Below are 16660 nucleotides of genomic sequence, written 5' to 3'. Positions count from 1 at the left end.
GTAGGGTCTTCCCTTTCATCACTTTAAGTATATCATGCCACTCCCTTCTGGCTTGTAGAGTTTCTGCTGAGAAATTAGCTGTTAACCTTATGGGAGCTCCCTTGTATATTATTTGTCATTTTTCCCTTGCTGCTTTCAATAATTTTTCTTTGTATTTATTTTTGCCAGTTTTATTACTATGTGTCTCAGCGTGTTTCTCCTTGGGTTTATCCTGTATGGGACTCTCCTGGACTTGGGTGGCTATTTCCTTTCCCATGTTGGGGAAGTTTTCAACTATAATCTCTTCAGATACTCTCTCAGGTGCTTTCTCTCTCTCTTCTCCTTCTGGGACCCATATAATGCGAATGTTGTTGCATTTAATGTTGTCCCAGAGGTCTCTTAGGCTGTGTTCATTTCTTTTCATTCTTTTTCTTTATTCTGTTCCGCAGCAGTTTATTCCACCATTCTGTCTTTCAGGTCACTTATCTGTTCTTCTGCCTCAGTTATTCTGCTCTTGATTCCGTCTAGTGTATTTTTCATTTTAGTTATTGTATTGTTCATCTCTGTTTGTTTGTTCTTTAATTTTTCTATGGCTTTATTAAACCTTTCTTGCATCTTCTCGATTTTTGCCTCCATTGTTTTTCCGAGGTCCTGGATCAACTTTACTATCATTATTCTGAATTCTTTTTCTGGAACGTTGCCTATCTGCACTTCATTTAGGTTTTTTTCTGGGGTTTTATGTTGTGCCTTCATCTGGTGCATAGCCCTCTGCCTTTTCATCTTGTCTATCTCTCTGTGAATGTGGTTTTTGTTCCACAGGCTGCAGGATTGTAGTTCTTCTGGCTTGTGCTGTCTACCTTCTGGTGGATGAGGCTATTTAAGAGGCTTATGCAGGTTTCCTGATGGGAGGGACTGGTGGTGGGTAGAGATGGCTGTTGCTCTGGTGGGCAGAGCTCAGTATAACTTTAATCTGCTTGAGTGCTAATGGGTGGGGCTGGGTTCCCTCCCTGTTGGTTGTTTGGCCTCAGGCAACACAACACTGGAGCCTACCCGGGCTCTTTGGTGGGGCTAATGGCGGACTCTGGGAGGGCTTACACCAAGCAGTACTTCACACAACTTCTGCTGCCAGTTTCCTTGTCTGCACAGTGAACCACAGCCACCCCCCACCTCTGCAAGAGACCCTCCAACACTAGCAGGTAGGTGTGGTTCAGTCTCCCCTGGGGTCACTGCTCCTTCCCCTGAGTCCCGACATGCCCACTACTTTGTGTGTGCCCTCCAAGAGTGGAGTCTCTGTTTCCCGCAGTTCTGTTGAAGTCCTGCAATCAAATCCCTGTAACCTTCAAAGTCTGATTCTCTAGGAATTCCTCCTTCTGTTGCCAGAACCCCAGGTTGGAAAGCCTGACGGGGGGCTCAGGACCTTCACTCCAGTGGGTGGACTTCTGTGGTATAAGTGTTCTCCCGTCTGTGAGTCAGCCACCCATCAGCTATGGGATTTGATTTTACTGTGATTGCATCCCTCATACTGTCTCATTGTGGCTTCTCCTTTGTCTTTGGCTGTGGGTTATCTATGGTGGTGAGTTCCAGTGTCTTCCTGTCAATGATTGTACAGCAGCTAGCTGTGATTCTGGTGTTCTCGCAAGAGGGAGTGAGAGCAGGTCCTTCTACTCCACCATCTTGGTTCCAATCTCCAAGTAATTTCTTGATTATAGTTAAAGAACAAAACTGAGAAAGTTTTCATTAAGCAATATACATCATTTTACTAGATATTTTCACATTTTAATTATAGGTTGTCTTGATAGGATTAGTATATTTTCATTCTGAATCCTGGGGTCGTGGCATGTTGGACAAAAGCTAGAGAGATTTTATATGTTTCCAGATAGATTTAGATTGAGTATTTTTTCCATTGGTCATCTTTGTTAGTAGATTACCTACAAGGTAGGCTTCTGCTTCAAATGAGATTGAAATCTTCAGGTATGAGACAGTTGAAGACCTATTCCCAAGCTTGTATGCTCAAGATTGCCACCAATCTGTAGTCCCTGCTGTGGGAACTGGGACAGATTTTTAAGAGGTCCCTGACGTTAGGTGAGAGGCTGAATCCTTTATCAGGATTCATTAGATGTGCCAGCCTCATAGTAGAGTACACTTCAAAGAAAAGTCTCTGTGAAATTTTATCTAGTAAAATACAGCTTCATCTGCCTTAAATTGTTTTATTTCATCAGAGAAATTGGACTCCTTTTTCTGAAGTATCTCTTAGCAACCCTACCGTTGCGGGATATGCATATTTTTCTGAAAACTTACTTTCAATTTAGATGAGGTTGCTGAGTAAGAAAAAAGTAGTATTTGGTTCACTTCCAATTAATCCATTTAAAATCTAATGTGCTACAGTCAATAGAACTGTTGCTTCTATGCAATGAGAATCCAGTACTAGAGTTAGATAGCAAATACATAGTTTTATAAAATGAGAAATATACCCCCCTTTTTTTTTTTTTTTTTTGCGGTACGTGGGCCTCTCACTGTTGGGGCCTCTCCCGTTGCGGAGCACAGGCTCAGGTCGCGCAGGCTCAGCGGCCATGGCTCACGGGCCTAGCCACTCCACGGTAAGTGGGATCTTCACAGGCCGGGGCACAAACCTGTGTCCCCTGCATCAGCAGGCGGACTCTCAACCACTGCGCCACCAGGGAAGCCCTGTAGTTACTTTAAAAAAAATTTTTTTTATTGATTGATTTGTTTTATTTATTTATTTTGGCTATGCTGCGTCTTCATTGCTGTGCATGGGCTTTTCTCTAGTTGCGGCGAGCAGGGACTACTCTTCATTGTGGTGCACGTGGTTTTCCTTGTGGTGACTTCTCTTGTGGAGTGTGGGCTCTAGATGCGTGGGCTTCAGTAGTTCTGGTGCGTGGGCTTAAGTAGTTTTGGCTCATGGGCTCTAGAGCGCAGGCTCAGTAGTTGTGGTGCCTGGGCTTCGTTGCTCCATGGCATGTGGGATCTTCCCTGACCAGGGATTGAGCCCGTGTCCCCTCCATTGGCAGGTGGATTCTTAACCACTGCGCCACCAGGGAAGTCCCCTATATAGTTACTTTACCAGTGTTCTTTAGTTCTTTATATGGCTTCAAGTTATTGTCTAGTGTCCTTTCACTTGAGCCTGAATGATTCCCTTTAGCATTTCTTTCTTTTTTTAAAAATTTATTTATTTTTGGCTGCATTGTGTGTTCATTGCTGCGTGCAGGCTTTCTCTAGTTTCAGCGAGCAGGGGCTACTCTTCCTTGCACAGGCTTCTCATCACAGTGGCTTCTCTTGTTGTGGAGCACGGGCTGTAGGTGAGTTGGCTTCAGTAGTTGTAGCATGCAGGCTCAGTAGTTGTGGCACTCGGGCTTAGTTGCTACATGGCATGTGGGATCTTCTCAGACCAGGGCTCAAACCCTTGTCCCCTGCATTGGCAGGCGGATTCTAATTTCTCTTTCACTATTGAAGGATAGTTTTCCCTGATATAGAATTCTTGGGAATTCTACAGAAAACACTTGTTTTCTTTCAGCACTTTAAACAATGTCATACCATTGCCTTCTGACTTCCATGGTTTCTAATGAGAGATTAACTGTTACCTTTTTTGAGGATCCCTTATACATTTCAAGTTGCTTCTCTTGCTGCTTCATGAGTCTCTCTTTATCTTTGGCTTTTTGTAATTTGATTATAATGTGTCTCAGTATGGAACTCCGCTTTGAGTTCCTTGAGTTTCTTGGATGTGTAGATTCATTTCTTTTATTAAATGTGGGAAGTTATTGACAATTATTTCTTCAAATATTCTTTCTCCAATTTCTCTTCTTCTGGGGCTCTCATTATGTGTATTTTGGTGCGATTAACGGTGCCTCACAAGTTTTATAGGCTGTGTTCATTTTCTTCATTCTTTTTCTGTTTCTGCTTCTCAGATTGCATAATTTTTATATCCTATCTTCAAGTTTAGTAATTCTTTTTTCTCTCTGCTCAGATCTGCTGTAAACCACTCTGGTGAATTTTTCATTTCCGTTTTTGTACTTTTGAGCTCACAAGTGTCTTTTTAATTCCTTTTTATAAGTTCTATCTCTTTATTGCTCTTCTCCATTTGTTGAGACATTGTTTTCCTGGTTTCCTATAATTCTTTGTCCATGGTTTCCTTAGTTCTTTGAGCATATTTAAAGTCTTTGCTAGTAACTCCAATGTCTGTATTTCCTGAGGACAGTTTCTGTTCATTTCTTCTGTCCTGTGAATGGGGCATACTTTCTTGTTTCTTCACATGCTTTGTAATTTTTTGTTTAAAATTGTATGTTTTGGATATCATTATGGGCAAAAAGGAAACAAAAGAAAAATATTCTCCAAGTCTTTGGAGATTAGGTCTGTGGTGGGGCCCTCTGTTAACACTTATCCAGGCCTTTTACAATTCTGCCTTAGCCTTCACTTTCTGCTAGTGCTGAGCCTAAATACTTCCTACTGGCTGAGCCAGCCAGTTATGAAACCTTATAGTCTTCTCTGAGCATGCATCCTGCCCTGGACCTGTGTGTGGTTTTCTAGATTCCCCAGTATATTTGGAAGCTTTTCAATGCCCTTATTCCCCAAAGTTTCTCCACCCAGCTTTTACTCCCTGACTTTCAGCATTTTTGTTGTGTGCCTCAACTATTATATTTTGCCCCAGGCTATAGTACTTGTTCATTTGGCTTTCAGTGTTTTCAGGGAATGTTCTCCACTTAGTCATAGCTACTTCCCTGTCCTGAGAGAATTCTGAGTTAGGCAGAACAAAGATAGACCTCTTGAATCAGTCCTTCAGGGAACTCATAGACATGTCAAAACAGCATAATTCCTTTGAAACAAGATCACTCTTCTCTCTCTGGGACCAGGTACCCACCTTGGGAACATGCACAGCCATGTTCATATCTGCCAGCACTCCAGGGCAGGGGAGAGTTCTCCTCACCACAGAGTTCTCCTACCATTTCAGTGGCCTTTCTTTTTCCAGTTATATTTTTAGTTGGTTGCTGTAATATTTGACTAACTTCCAGAGTTTCAGTAAAGTTGAGTTTGATAATATTTGCCAAGTTATTGGTGCTTCTTGGGAGAAAACCCCCCAAAGTTCCTTCGTCTGCCATTTTGACTGAGGTCCTCATAGAATGAACTAGGTAATAACCTCCCCTGTTTGATTTTCTGGAAGACTTGTGTAGACTTGGCATTAATTTTTTCTTACATGTTTGGTAGAATTCATTCAGAAAGCCTTCCAGGCCTGGTGTTTCTTGGTGGGAAACTTTTAAAATACAAATTTACCTTTCTTAATAGATATAGGAAATATTCAGGTAATCTATCCCTTCTTGAGTGAGCTTTGGCAGTCTTTTTTTTTCTTCTTTTAATTTTTTATTGGAGTATAGTTGATGGCAGTTTGTGTCTTGGAAGGAATTTGTTTCATCTAAATTTCATCTAAATTGTCAAGTCTGTTCTCAGTATTTGTTTGAAGACCTAACTTCCCATTGGTGACTTAATACTGTTTATTTCATTAGTCTTCTCTCAATGACTTTTCCCCTTATTCTGGGGTATTCAACATTGCTTTACTCTATTTCTGGAAGTTTTATCCAATCAAATTATTGTTTTTTAGACCCTCAAAGTCCTCCTTATAGTCACCCTCTTTGAATTCTCAGTTATTTTTCTAATTTTTCCTTTTCCCAGTTTCTTATTAGTAACTTCTAAGTCTTTACTTGTGTTAATGACTTACCAACTATGATTTTAACATTGTTTGGAACTTGTAATAGATTTTCTTCAAAAAAATCAACTTTCAAATTTTGTAGCAGAACCCATTTATCCACTGGGAACTTTCCTGCACCAGCATAGCTTAGAGTCAGCATAGGATAATGTATAAATTGTGGAGCTATGCTGCCTGGCCTTTGATCTTAACTTTGCCATGTGTCCTAATTTCTCCTCTGGGCCTCTTTTCTTGCATCTGAAAAATGGAGGTGATAATAGTATTTACTTTATATAAGAATTAAATGAGTTAAAACAATCTAGTACAAAGTTAGAACTCATCAATTATTTACTACTATTATTCGTCAACAATGACTCTGTGTTAAAAATGGAAACTTCTGGGCTTCCTGGTGGCACAGTGGTTGAGAGTCCACCTGCTGATGCAGGGGACACGGGTTTGTGCCCCGGTCTGGGAGGATCCCACATGCCGCGGAGCGGCTGGGCCCGTGAGCCACGGCCACTGAGCCTGTGCGTCCAGAGCCTGTGCTCTGCAACGGGAGAGGCCACAACAGTGAGAGGCCCGCGTACCGCAAAAAAAAAAAGAAACTTCTTAGAGGTAGGAAGCAGTGCTTCTGTTTACCTGATTTTTTTCATCATCCAACACAGTGCCTTGATGACTGTCCTTTTTTGGTCTCATTTTTTAAAAAAGAATTTTATCAAATTATTTCCCAACTGTATAATGAAAAATAACAAATTTTATCCGTCTTCAATGTCTCTGTTTCCTCAAGGTATAGAAAACTCAGTGTATAATTTCTAACTACTTGGATATTGGTGTTTCTGAGCTTTTCTGGGCCAGCAAGCAGTTGGTGAATGGGGCTCTGTAAAATAGATAGTGCTTTATTTTTGAAAAGGAAAGGGTCACTTTTAGTTTTGTGTGTAAAGGTGTCCAGATCTTTGCTTTAGAAAGATTTCATTGTGTATGCTTCAGTGTTGCACTTTATGTTTAGTAATTAAGAACATGGATGAAGCTGTAAATTTGTATGTGGGGATATGTGGTGTATATGTGCTTGAAAAAAAACAAGAGTTTCCCTGGAAGAATACTCAAGAAATGGGTGATTTTTGTTGCCTGTAGAGAGGGAAAATGGGTGGTTGGTGGATAGAGATGGAAGGGAGATTGTATTCCCTTTTTGACCTTTTGAATTTAGTGACATATTATCAATACATACATTACTCATTTAAAAAAAGTCATTTAGGGGCTTCCCTGGTGGCGCAGTGGTTGAGAGTCCGCCTGCCGATGCAGGGGACACGGGTTCGTGCCCCGGTCCGGGAAGATCCCACATGCCGCGGAGTGGCTAGGCCCGTGAGCCATGGCCACTGGGCCTGCACGTCCGGAGCCTGTGCTCCGCAACAGGAGAGGCCACAACAGTGAGAGGCCCACGTAGGGACTTCCCTTGTGGCCCAGCAGTTAAGACTCCGCACTCCCAGTGCAGGGGGCCCAGGTTCAATCCCTGGTCAGGAAACTAGATCCCACATGCTGCAACTAAGAGCCTGCATGCCAGAACTAAAGATGCCTCATGCCACAACTGAAAAAGATCCCACATGCTCCAACTAAAGATCCCGCACACCACAACGAAGATCCCGAACGAGGCAACAAAGATGCCATCCCGTGTGCTGCAACTAAGACCAGCCACGGTCAAATAAATAAATATATATTTTTTAAAAAGTTATTTTTAGCAATACAAAAAATATGCAGTGAAAACTCTTACACTCGCCTCAGACATCCAAAAACCCCTCTGGAGAAGCAACCACTGTTAAATTCCTTCTGTAGACTTCCAGAAATGTCTGTTTATTACAAGACTATATGTTTTTATATCCTTTTCTAACATACTAATGGGAATTACTATACCCACTTAACCTATTTTCCTTAGCAGTTGGGAACATATACATCTTCCTAATTCTTTTAATGCTGCATAGTAACCATTATACCATAAATTTTTAGCAGATTGCTGTTAGAGGACATGTAGGTAGTTTCCAGCTTTTGCAGTTATAAATGACAACTGCAGTGAACATCTTATACATGGATTTTTCTGCAAATGTAAAAGTGTAGTTGAGGAATAAATTCCTGGAAGTAGTATTGCTGGATCAAAGGGTAAATACATTTGAAGTTTGTTATTGCCAGATTACCCTCCAAACTGTTGGCACTCCCAATAATAATATATATTGGGAGCCTGTTTTCCCATCACTAACACTTTGTGTTACAAAATTTTATTTATCGTTGTTAATGTGGTAGGTAAAAATGGATCTTGTTTTGATTTGTAACTAGTAAATAGTAGAGCCACAATTTGAAGCCAGGATCTTAATTGAGCTGGTACTGATACTACAAAGCTGGAACTAATATTCTTAACTACTACATTGTATGTACTACCTCAACATGGTGAATAATTGAGCATGTTGAGCATTTTAGCATATATATATATTTTTTTAAGGTACTTGGGCCTCTCACTGTTGTGGCCTCTCCCGCTGCGGAGCACAGGCTCCGGACGCACAGGCTCAGCGGCCATGGCTCACGGGCCCAGCCGCTCCGCGGCATGTGGGATCTTTCCGGACCAGGGCGCGAACCCGTGTCCCCTGCATCGGCAGGCGGACTCTCAACCACTGCGCCACCAGGGAAGCCCTAGCATATATATTTTTAAAATTAATTTATTTTTGGCCGTGTTGGGTCTTCGCTGCTGCACGCGGGCCCCCTCTAGTTGCGGCGAGTGGGGGCCACTCTTCGTCACCGTGTGCGGGCCCCCCTACTGCGGCGGCCTCTCCTGCCGTGGAGCGAGGGCTTCAGGAGTTGTGGCTCCCGGGCTCCAGAGTGCAGGCCCAGTAGCTGCGGCGCACAGGCCCAGCTGCTCCGCGGCACGCGGGATCCTCCCGGACCAGGGCTCGAACCTGCGTCCCCCGCATTGGTGGCGGACTCCCAACCACTGCACCACCAGGGAAACCCTAGCATATTTTTAAGGTATTTGCATTTTTTGTTTATGTGCACTTTGTCTATATTCCTATTATGGATTTACTATCATTTTTTTAAGTGTCTTCTTACTGGCAAGCATCATAGAAATAATTGATTCAGCCAGGAAACATCAAAAGATGCTAAAACTAGTGGGTGAAAAGTTGAATGCAGGGCAGGATATTTACAGAGCTTTGAGTACTTCCCCCGCAAACGGTGATTGATTATTAAAGGGAAAATGGAACTTTACAGTGAAGAAACCTGGCAGACACCAACTCAGTCATGTGATCAAGCTTAACTTCTCTAGTAATGGGACAAATCAAAAATGTGTACCACATGGTAGGATTCAATGAGAAGAACACAGCATCTCTTCTGTGATTTTCTGCCAAAGATGCAAACTTTGATCATGAGGAAACATCAGATAAGTTGAGGAACATTTTAAAAAGTAACTGGCCTATAATCTTCAAAAATGTCAAGATCATGAAGGACAAGAAAAGTAAGTTTGAAATTATTTCAAAATATAAAAATTCCTCTTTTCATAACTTGGGACCAGTTCATTTTTTCAAACCAATATTAAAATCCACTAAGGTAAATGTATAACTAGTTTTTAGAGGTATATTTGTCACAAAAAGTTAGTTATAATTGATTCTTGAGTTTCTTTTATTATCTTCAAATCCAAGTCCGTTTTAAATCCATTATATACAGTCTTTCCTCATTATTCATGAATTTCATATTTGGAATTCAACTACTTTCTAAAGTGTATTTGTAGTCCTGAAATCAACAGTCAGAACACTGTCCCAGTCATTTGTAGATATGTGTAGAGCAGTGAAAAACTTGAGTTCAGATGTAATGTTCCCAGCTGAAGGTCTAACAAGGCCTTCTTGCTTCATCTCTTGTACTGTAAACACGTGTCCTTTTTGCTATGTATTTAGTGCCTTATTTTTCACATTTTTGTGCATTTTGTTGGTGATTTCACAGTTTAAAATGGCCCTTAAGTGTAATGCTGAACTACTGTCTAGTGTTCCTTCGCACAAGAAGGCTGTGATATTCCTTATGAAGAAGGAAAAACACTGGGCTTCCCTGGTGGCGCAGTGGATGAGAGTCCGCCTGCCGATGCAGGGGACACAGGTTCGTGCCCCGGTCTGGGAGGATCCCGCATGCCGCAGAGCGGCTGGGCCCGTGAGCCATGGCCGCTGAGCCTGCGCATCCGGAGCCTGTGCTCCGCAAGGGGAGAGGCCACAACAGTGAGAGGCCCACGTACCACAAAAAAAAAAAAAAAAAAAAACAAAAGAAGGAAAAACATGTGCTAGATGAGCTTCTTTAGGGCATGAGGTATAGTGCTGTTGACCATGAGTGCGATGTTAATAAAGTGATAATATATATATATTTTTTTTTTTGATAATATATATTTTAAAAGGTATCTTTAAGTACATAAAATCTGGTTTTTTTGGCTGCGTCGGGTCTTACTTGCAGTATACAGGGTCTTAGTTGTAGTGTGCAGGCTTCTCTGTAGTTGTGGCGTGTGGGTTTTTTCTCTCTAGTTGTGCCACACAGGCTCCACACCACGTGGGTTCTGTAGTTTGTGGCACTTGGGCTCTCTCGTTGAGGGGTGCGAGCTCAGTAGCTGTGGCAGATGGGCTTAGTTGCCCCGTGCCATATGGGATCTTAGTTCCCTGACCAGGGATCGAACCCGAGTGCCCTGCATTGGAAGGTGGATTCTTTACCACTGGAGCACCAGGGAAGTCCCTAAAATCTGTTTTTTAAAAGGGAGTTTATACCAACTTTCCCCAAATGGGACACTATTGTTCATTGCTTATATATATGAATGCTACAGAATGGGACTGCTTTTTTTTTTTTTTTTTTTTTTTTTTTTTTTTTTTTTTTTTTGCGGTACGCGGACCTCTCACTGTTGTGGCCTCTCCCGCCGCGGAGCACAGGCTCCGGACGCGCAGGCCCAGCGGCCATGGCTCACGGGCCCAGCCGCTCCACGGCACGTGGGACCCTCCCGGACCAGGGCACGAACCCGCGTCCCCTGCATCGGCAGGCGGACTCCCAACCACTGCGCCACCAGGGAAGCCCGAAACTAGTTTTTAAATACGAAGAAAATGCCAGGCCTTTAATATTTACGGTTTGAATGAAGCACTCTTACTAGGAGAAAAGGAGAAAAAGTATACCTAGAGATTGAAGACAGACTAGTGCCAAAATTTCATAAAACTCAGAACTCATTTTTGAAGTGGAATTAGTGGCTACTGATTGAAATAACAGTGCTGTGGATCAACAATGACATAAATGTGTGGCCTTGAAGAAACATGTAACTTACTACAACTGCTTACTATTGTGGATAATTCTTCAATGAGTCCAGTTAAAGTTTGCTTACATACTTGCTCCTCACCTTTTGAGAAATATGCCCCTATCTCTGAAGTCTAAGATATTTTATTATAGTTATATAAAATATTGGTTAAATAAAACTGATTTTTCTTTCACTTCATGTCGCTAAAAAACTCAGTATTTTTTGATAAGGTACACTGTTTGACCACGTACTTTATTACAGGCAGTGAGGTCACTCAAGGAGACAATCGAAGACTGTTGGGACCAGGATGCAGAGGCTCGGCTCACCGCACAGTGTGCTGAGGAGAGGATGGCTGAACTTATGATGATATGGGAAAGAAACAAATCTGTGAGCCCAACAGTCAATCCAATGTCTACTGCTATGCAGAATGAGCGGTAAGACCCTGAAGGTTTGGAATCCCTCTGTCAGTATTTAAAACTGATACCAAACAGAGAACAGGAAATAAATACTATTAAACCAGACTAAAAGTGCAGTGATTAACTTGTACAATCTAATGTCGTAATTTTTCTTTCAGTATTCCTGTTCTTTTACTGAAGTTTTTGTTTGGTATAATGCAAGGTGAAATCTGTGTTTTTGTATATCTGACGATATACTAAAAGATCAGTCTTTCTCTGTTAATGCTGCAAGTTCCCTACAGTAATGAAGGAAAAACATTTTCATAGTTCCAAAAGTTTATAAGCACTTCTACATACTATATTGTCTTGATTATACTTTGTTGGTATTATTTCTCTTTCCCCTGCATTTTGTTTGTTTGTTTGTTTAAAGGAAATAGAACTATGAACTTGCCTATATATCTAACCACTGCTTCACTGGAAACTAAAGTTTCCAGCCTTCCTATCCAATGTTCTTTCTTTATAGAATGCTACTACATTTACAAGAAAGCAATTTGTAAGGTCTTTTCGTCCCATTATGAGCATTATTTCATGTGACATTTCTTTATTAGAACTATGATTTTTGGTTCTAAATAAAAGGGCTTAAAAAAATTCCTAAAACTTGGAACTTTCAGACTGCGTAATCTGTGTTTCTTTGTTCCATGTTTAGGGGATAAAGTCTTCCCAAAAATTTGTCATTTTATCTAAAATGTTATGTTAAAAGTTTTCAGAAGGGCATCCAGGAAAGAGTAACCAGAGAAAATTGAGATAGAAACAACTCAATTCTTGAATCATTTTCTTTGCTATTTTCTATTGTTCTAATTTCTGAGAACGATTTGTGTTATGAACTGTAGGCCCAAAATTGGGTTTACACTACTTACATTTAGACTGAATTACCTTCAACATATAAACCTTTATTCCCATTATATCAGGAAGTCAAGGAAGGTAGAGACTAGCAATTCTAAATATAAATTTCCTCATTTTATACACACCTGAAGATAGTCTTACTCTTCCATCTCCCTTTATCTCTGTATTTTCTATGTGCTTTAGTATGCTATTTGCATCTCTCTTAAGAGTCAGCTAGTTTTACTTTAAGTGTTTTTTAACTTTTCTTGACTGGTAAGAAGAAACTTTGATGCTCCTCCTTTCTTTGGCCATTTTTGCCTCCTGTGTTATTCAGCTCTATCCTTTACATGCTTCTTTTCATGTCTTCTAAATAGTTTCCTCCAAATCATGGTTCATCCCACACTCATTCCACTCTAGGTTTCATTGTATTGAATCTTAACCCTACATCCCTCCGTAACTTCCTTGTCTTGTGCAGTACAAAAGCTTTTTTCTTCCTCCCCTTCCTGTCATTCCCCTCATAATAACTTCATCAGTCTTTCTTCATAGCACTTCTTCTCCTTTAGTTGCTGCTTTACTGCTATAACACTTGTATCTATTAATGTTCCCAATGTTTATACTTGATTGTTTTAGTTAAAACTCTCCCTCACTTTTATTTTAATTTATTTCATTTCATTTCGTTTCATTTCATTTTTCCTTCCAGTTTTATTGAGGTATAATTGATATATAGCACCATATAAGTTTAACATAAATAGCATAATGATTTGACTCACATATATCATTAAATGATTATCACAATAAATTTAGTGAATATTCATCATCTCATATAAATACAAAATTAAGGAAATAGGGAAAAAACAATTTTTTCCCTTTGTGATGAGATTTCTTCAGATTTACTCTCTTAACAACTTTCATACATAACATACAGCAGTGCTAATTATATTTATCATGGACATTACATCCCTAGTACTTATTTATCTTATAACTGGAAGTTTGGACCTTTTGACTGCCTTCATCCAGTTCCGCCTACCCCCACCCTCTGCCTCTAGTAGCCACAAGTCTGATCTCTTTTTCTATGAGTTTGTTTTTGAAATATAATCAACCTACAACACTATGTTAGTTCCTGTTACACAACACAGTGGTTTGGTATTTCTGTATATTTCAAGATGATCACCAAGATACGTCCAGTTACAGTATATCACCATACAAAGTTATTACATAGTTATTTACTATATTCCCCCACAGTGTGCATTTCATACCCATGACTCATTTATAATGCAACTAGAATTTTATACCTCTTCATCTCCCTCACCTATTTCTTTCCTCCCTCCAACCCCCTCTTCTCTGGCAACTACCTGTTTCTTCTCTGTATTGGTACCTCTGTTTCTGTTTAGTTTTGTTTGTTCATTTGTTTTGTTTTTTAGATTCAATGTAAAAGTGAAATCATATAGTATATCTGTTCACCTATCAATAGGCACTTGGGTTGCTTCCATATCTTGGCCTGGCTTTTACTTTTAAAACATAAATATATTATAGTGTGATGCTCAAGAACCATCACTCCCAAGGTGTGACAGTGACAGTGAAAAACCCTTGGTAACTGGAAAGCAGTTCTGAATCTTTGATTATTTATTTATTTATTTATTTATATATTTGGGTCTTTGTTGCTGCCTGCTGGCTTTCTCTAGTTGCGGCCAGCAGGGGCTACTCTTCTTTGTGTTACGTGGGCTTCTCATTGCAGTGGCTTCTCTTGTTGCGGAGCATGGGCTCTAGGTGCGCAGGCTTCAGTCGTTGTGGCACACGGGCTCAGTTGTGGCTCTTGGGCTCTAGAGCGCAGGCTCAGTCGTTGCAACGCACGGGCTTAGTTGCTCCACGGCATGTGGAATCTTCCTGGACCAGGGCTCAAACCCATGTCCCCTGCATTGGCAGGCAGATTCTTAACCACTGCGCCACCAGGGAAGTCCCTGAATCTTTGATTTTTTTTTTTTTTTTTTAATATGAGTGTCACATTCTGCCTTGTACTCTAGGCTCTAAGACCCATATCTAAGACCTTCATTGATATGGCTCAGTCTACCTAGGAAGATACGTTTCTTTGCTAGACTATGCCATTTAATGGAACACTTTGGAACAACCTAAAAGCTTGTGTTCTTTTTACTATTTGGAACTTATTTGGTAATATATTTGTTGTGTAGCCACTGTGTATCTAGAATGGTGGAAACGCAAAAGACACATGCCTTGGTTCCTCCTCTCACAGAACTTCATGTCTCGTGCAAATATACAATTTATAAAGATATATTTGCTAATATTACAAAACTATAGGGGAGATCTTTAAAAATAATAACTCTTATAAACCAAAATAATGAACATCTATAAAAATCATACCTAGATTGACATAGGTTTTTTGGTAGGGTTAAGTAGTATAAAACTAGCCTTTAGCAAGTTATTAGTTGATACTTGATTAATATTTGATTATAATTTTTTTTCTTAAATAATCTCTAGAATACTGTGGGTTAGAAATAAAATAAAAAGCAGTTCATACTTTAAAATTAGAGGTGTTAAACTTGGAGAGTCAGTTTGTCATAAATGTATTCTCAACGTGGCACTTTTTTTCTTTCTTTAAGCAACCTGTCACACAATAGGCGTGTGCCAAAGATTGGCCCTTATCCAGATTATTCTTCTTCCTCATACATTGAAGACTCTATCCATCACACTGACAGCATTGTGAAGAATATTTCCTCTGAGCATTCGATGTCCAGCACTCCTTTGACTATAGGGGAAAAGAACCGAAACTCGATTAACTATGAAAGGCAGCAAGCACAAGCTCGAATCCCCAGCCCTGAAACAAGCGTCACCAGCCTGTCTACCAACACTACAACCACAAACACCACTGGCCTCACTCCAAGCACCGGCATGACCACTATATCTGAGATGCCATACCCAGATGAAACAAATCTGCATGCTACAAATGTTTCACAGACAATCGGGCCAACCCCTGTCTGCTTACAACTGACAGAAGAAGACTTGGAGACCAACAAGCTGGACCCAAAAGAAGTTGATAAAAACCTCAAGGAAAGTTCTGATGAGAATCTCATGGAGCATTCTCTTAAACAGTTCAGTGCGCCAGACCCCCTGAGCAGTACCAGTTCTAGCTTGCTTTACCCCCTCATAAAGCTTGCGGTGGAAGTGACTGGGCAGCAGGACTTCACACAGGCTGCAAATGGCCAAGCATGTTTAATTCCTGATGTCCCACCTGCTCAGATCTATCCTCTCCCCAAGCAACAGAACCTTCCTAAGAGACCTACTAGTTTGCCTTTAAACACCAAAAATTCAACAAAGGAGCCCCGGCTGAAATTTGGCAGCAAGCACAAATCAAACTTGAAACAAGTAGAAACTGGAGTTGCCAAGATGAATACAATCAATGCTGCAGAACCTCATGTGGTGACGGTCACCATGAATGGTGTGGCAGGTAGAAACCACAACGTTAACTCCCATGCTGCCACTACCCAGTATGCCAATGGGGTAGTACCATCTGGCCAGACAGCCAACACAGTGGCACATAGAGCCCAAGAAATGCTGCAGAATCAGTTCATTGGTGAGGACACCCGGCTGAATATTAATTCCAGTCCTGATGAGCATGAACCTTTACTGAGACGAGAGCAACAGGCTGGCCACGATGAAGGTGTTCTGGATCGTCTTGTGGACAGGAGGGAACGGCCACTGGAAGGCGGCCGAACTAATTCCAATAACAACAACAGCAATCCATGTTCAGAGCAAGATGTTCTTGCACAGGGTGTTCCAAGCACAATAGCAGACCCTGGACCATCAAAGCCTAGAAGAGCACAGAGGCCTAATTCTCTGGATCTTTCAGCCACAAATGTCCTTGATGACAGCAGTTTGCAGTGTAAGTGGAGGGATTGTATAATCTCTCCTGCTTGTCTTTTGGGACCATTTAAGTAACTACTTAGATAGAAACAGATTGTGTTTCAACAGCAGTATTTACTTTTCCACATTTGATTGGACTTCAAAAGTAATTAGACTATTGTAAAGAAAAAAGTAATTTTTTGTTGATAATTAAAAAGTCAGTGTCACAATAATCAGAATAATTACCAATTTAATATGTGCCTTATATAGCTGCTGGTTTATAATGCAACTCACATACTTTCTGTGAATAGTTGAGATAAAGTACTCACCAGTTTAAAAGATCCAAGTAAAATGATACCAGTATGACTTTTGAAACAGTTTGTTGAGCATATTATATCTATTATATACACATTTAGATTTTATCTGACTAATCTTAATAAATCTTAAAAGTCCAGAGAAAATTCAGAAAAGTCACTATAAAGAAACTATAAAATTGTTCTTGTTTTTTTTTTTTTTTTGTGGTACGCGGGCCTCTCACTGTTGTGGCCTCTCCCGTTGTGGAGCACAGGCTCC

General features: G+C 40.6%; 1 protein-coding gene across 1 annotated transcript in view; it reads left to right on the top strand.

The window, feature by feature from the left end:
• The window catches only part of BMPR2 (bone morphogenetic protein receptor type 2), a 194935-nt gene that overhangs the window by 169826 nt on the left and 8449 nt on the right, over window positions 1–16660 (top strand). Inside the window, exons 11-12 of the mRNA XM_032636912.1 lie at window positions 11217–11389; window positions 14848–16127. Of these exons, the coding sequence (XP_032492803.1) occupies window positions 11217–11389; window positions 14848–16127 (1453 nt within the window). The remainder of the gene's footprint in view (window positions 1–11216; window positions 11390–14847; window positions 16128–16660) is intronic.

Source organism: Phocoena sinus, chromosome 7 (assembly GCF_008692025.1).
Source record: "Phocoena sinus isolate mPhoSin1 chromosome 7, mPhoSin1.pri, whole genome shotgun sequence".
NCBI classification, from domain to species: Eukaryota; Metazoa; Chordata; class Mammalia; order Artiodactyla; family Phocoenidae; genus Phocoena; species Phocoena sinus.
The sequence above is the reverse complement of the archived record's forward strand: the minus strand, read 5'-3'. Positions and strand labels throughout refer to the sequence as shown.